Genomic DNA, 4,537 nt, shown 5'->3' on the forward strand with positions numbered 1-4,537 from the left:
TGCCTATTTCTTGAAAAACTTTAATATATTTCATCTTCTAGTTTAGTATTTAATTGCTCAGGGCTGTTATGAAAGTGAAACTTGCAGAAATATGAAAGACATTTCCTTCCCCCAAGGTAAAAGTGGCAGAGATGATTTCTGGGACCTGAAGTCTTTACATCTAAAGGCTGCTGAGGATGAGAAGCACTGCTCTAGAACTTTTAAACTCCATGACACTTTCTAGATTCTGACGTTTCCATGGCAGTAGCAGTGCAGTTGCTGAGCCATCAGGAGCAACTCCATGAGCCACCAGCAACAGCCTCCTCCACCCCCTCAGCCACCACCCCCTGTATTCTTCCCCTCCCTCTATGACCGAACTACCCAAAGCACTAACCTAACCGATTGTGCTCTCTGGAGGAAGCTTTTTGTGCCATTGCGAGGAGGGGACGCAGCAGCACCAGCTGGGCCTCAGCGCCCTCCACCTGGTCTTGGGTTATTTCCACTCACAAGTGAGCGTTGTTGCCCCCCTCCCTGGCCAGCTGGCCTGGCTCCCATTCCCTATGAGCCTTTGCGCTTCTTCTGTCCTGCTTCAGAGAGCACTGAGGTACACCATCAGCAACAACCAGATGGGGAAATCTGTGAACTTGGCATCCGCCTGAAGGAGTTGGAACTTCTGGCCCTCACAGGAGATGGCTCCGATCCACAGCAGTGTGAGTAATTGAAATCTGGCTCCTCATAATCTTTGATATCTTTGATACATCAAAGTATGGAAAGGTGCGGTTGAAAAGGCTCTACCAACTACCAAAACAGAAGATCCTTGTCTTCCAAACAGTCTAATAGGACAACTTTATATTTCGTGTCTCTTTCTCAAACCCAATACTTTGACATGAAAATTTCTGTATTTGTCCTATCAATACCAGAAAGCCTCCCCACCAAGATTATTAAGTTATACCTGTGCTTTTATTTTTTGCGCAGATATGAAAACCTTCTTGTTCAAAAGCAGTACCATTGAAAGAGGAGAAGCAACTATCTACATTTTCCCCCCTCTTCATAAATTATTAGAAGTTCAATGTTTTTATTCAATAAACCTGGCAGTTCCAACCTCAATGCATTCACATAACAACTTAATAAATTTCTCAAATCATTTCCATTTAAAAAAACTACAGTTATTCTGCCCCAAATCTACCAAGTTGCAATCCCAAATTAGTCTTGAATACAAGGTGGAGAGAAGGGTGACTCCCCCACACCACCAGCCACACAGATTCTCCTGCCTATTAGTTTCCCAGTTCTGTTCTATCATTCATAATTGTCACAGAACATCAAGTTTGCCCCAAAGTTTATCCCAAGAGAGTAGAAAGTTAAAGCTCAGTAATAAGATAATGAAGAATTATCATGATACCTAATTTCTATTACTGGTCCAAAGATTTTGAAAACATTGAGCAGTTCTTTAGTTTGTGATTGCATTGCAATTGATCCAAGACCAGTCATTCTATCCTGAATATATTTAACCACTCTTGAGTCTCCAATATCCAAGTTTATTTGAATCCTTGAGAATTTTATAAATAACATCTCATGCTTTTTTATGGTCGTTGTTCCTATGCTTATGGAAATATAAATGAATATCCAGGCTAAATGTTTATATTTTTCCCTCCTGCCTAATAGTATTTAAACCAACAGTGCTCAACCATTGCCGCTTGGCAGCCCAGCATTGAGGGAGAAGGGAACCAGGCCACGTGAGCACAAGTGCATACATCTCAACTTGCACAGTTCAATTTGCACGGGTTGAGCTGCGCACATGTGTGCACGGGTGCTGGCCTGCCGCTCACACATCCCAGTTGCAAATAGTCACGAGCCAGTAGTGGGCCGCGTCCTGGGGGGTTAGGGACCCCTGATTTAAACAACAACAATAATAATGCCACCCAGAGTTATCTTGTGGTAAGATGGGTGGCCAATAAATTTAATAAGTAAATAAATTTAATACATAAAATAAATAAAGAGATGCTTGAAATAGTAACCACAGCTAGTTTTGAAAAAAAAACATTTGTTTAAAATAAAAGCAATACATGGTCACTGCCAACATTTGTACATATACTTAAAAATTTGATCAACTTTCTAATACAACCACTGAATATTTTGACTAAGTAAATATATTTTACTGAATATATTTGATCGTGAAGTTTTTCCACTAATGGGTGAAGTATGCACCCATTAGTGGAAAAACCTTTTAAAGTAAGGTCTACTCATAGGTATTCCAAGTGTAAAAGGGGAGGCAATATTCATTATGCCTCTTTCCCTTTGAAGGTTTTTGTGATCTTAACACATTTATTTTAGACAGCTGGAAGGCCACATAGGAAACAGACATCAAGAAAAAAATAAACTCCACTTTCGTTAACAAGATCTTGGCCAATTCATAAATATAGCTTGCTTAGAGTCCAGACCAATGCACTCTGAAACCAAGGAAGGAGGAAATGTTTTTAAAGTGATTTATGAAGGGTATGTTGCTATGGTGGGAAAGAACTTCTAAAACATCTTCTAATCTTTGTGATCTTTTCAATCAGCCTTTTCTCACCCAATGTATTCCAGAAGTCTTGCCATGCTTCTCCCATCTGTCCTAGCTAAGCCAGCACACCTGGTGAGCATAATGCTGGACCAGGCTATTTTTATGATTCATAATGCAAAGAGATAAGAGGCTACTCCAAGAATTTTGAGCCAATCATTTTGATGTCCAGCTGACGTAAAATACCAATTCCTAAATTGATGAGTAAAAAATAACATTTTACAAAGTAAATCTTCATCAAAGTAATTGCAGGTAGATTATTTGAAAAGGAGAACTATTTGTATCATCTGAAGATTGCATACTGAGTGGGCAGCTATAAGTGTATATTTCTGCCAGAATTGTGGAGAAAATTTAGAAAATTGATTTATTTTTGTACTTATTGATGATTTAAGTTGTTAACCCATATTCCTAAAGTCAATCCTGTTCCATCTGTAATAATAATTTTTAAAAAGCTCGCTATATTCACTCATCTTGGAAATTTGTGAATTGCAAAAAGCTCCAGCAAACATCACAAGTCACAAGAATAGTTGCAGGAGAAATACTGTGAAATTTTGATGCATCATATAAAAGCATCACACCATCACTGGTCAAATGAGTTATAGAACAATTCAGGTAGTCCTCAACTTACAATAGTTCACTTAGTGACCGTTCAAAGTTACAACGGCACTGAAAAAATTGATTTATGACCATTTTTCCACTTATGATCCTTGCCGCATCCCCATGGTCACATGATCAAAATTCAGATGATTGGCAAGTGCTTCATATTTACGATATTTGCAGTGTCCCGGGGTCGTGTGGTCTCCTTTTTCAACCTTCTGACAAGCAAAATCAATGGGGAATCCAGATTCACTCAACAATCGTGTTATTAATTTAACAAATGCAATGATTCATTTAACAACTCTGGCAAGAAAAGTCACAAAATGGGGCAAACTGACTTAACAAACATTTCATTTAGCAACATAAATTTTGGGCTTCATTGTGGTTGTAACTCGAGGACTTCCTGTACAGTCACCAACAACAATCCCTGACAAAGGAACAAGGGGTCTAGAATTTAATCTGTCACTTGTGTGCATTGCAAAGTACAGCAGCATGCAAAACACTTTCCCAAATATTAACTTTAGACTAAGCTCCAAAATCATTCTCAATGTCATTGTGACTTATTTTATTTTTATTTGCTGTTAACCACAATAGAGAATTGTATGTCTCTGCAATAGCATCTGTACATAGCTAATGTTAAATTCTACACTTTTCAGATAAGCTTCTGAAGGCACTAAAAGATGAAAAGACCCAAGATGAAATGACAAGACTGACGCTGAAGAAACATTCACCTATATCATGAAAGCTATTCACACCTGAGCTGGGAAATTTGTTAGTATGGCACAGCTATTGTGAGTGACATGATGGGGCCCATAGTCTGCCAATTGCTTCCTCCTGGACTGTTTCTACAATATTCTCATTTTGACAATAAAGTTATTTTCATCCACGCTTCTTGGAGGTGGTTAATCTTGAACTGGAATTCCCCAGCAACCTTCAACTTTTCTCCAGTATTCCTCTTGATACCTCTATGTCATTCAGTGTGTGGATCAGTTATCAATAGTATTACAAAGAAAATTTCCTTGGAGTTCTCACATATTCCCATGACGTATTTCTCTTTCTTCCACAGGAAAATGTGAATCCTCCTCCAATTTTATGCTTTATAGGAAGAGCTGCAAATGCTTTGTGCAGTTCAGAATAATAATAAAGCTTGTGGAGAATTATCATTTTAAAAATGATTTTGTTCCACAAGATGGCAGTATGCTACAAAACTTCTATCTTAGTAAGTTTAAATTCACTTTTTGTTTTTTTAAACATTTCTACCCAGCCACTGAAATTAGGACTCATTTGGCACAAATATTTGACATACCATGTTATTTTCTTCATTGGCTGCTTACCATATGCCAAATCATTGGAATTAGACTTCATAGTTACATCAGCAGCTCCTCTGCTCCATAGTTTTTATTC

General features: G+C 38.2%; 1 protein-coding gene across 1 annotated transcript; it reads left to right on the forward strand.

Annotated features, from left to right (window-relative positions):
- The first annotated feature begins 280 nt into the window (after window positions 1-280).
- Window positions 281-4,177, forward strand: CUNH11orf91 (chromosome unknown C11orf91 homolog). Its single transcript, XM_014068868.2, has 2 exons — window positions 281-689; window positions 3,790-4,177. Exons 1-2 carry the CDS (start codon window positions 281-283, stop codon window positions 3,873-3,875), a joined length of 495 nt encoding a protein of 164 aa, XP_013924343.1. The 3' UTR covers window positions 3,876-4,177.
- Window positions 4,178-4,537: the final 360 nt, after the last annotated feature.

Source organism: Thamnophis sirtalis, unplaced genomic scaffold, assembly GCF_051295495.1.
Source record: "Thamnophis sirtalis isolate CommonGarterSnake01/CBP01778 unplaced genomic scaffold, rThaSir2_p1.2 scaffold_1, whole genome shotgun sequence".
Lineage (NCBI taxonomy): Eukaryota > Metazoa > Chordata > Lepidosauria > Squamata > Natricidae > Thamnophis > Thamnophis sirtalis.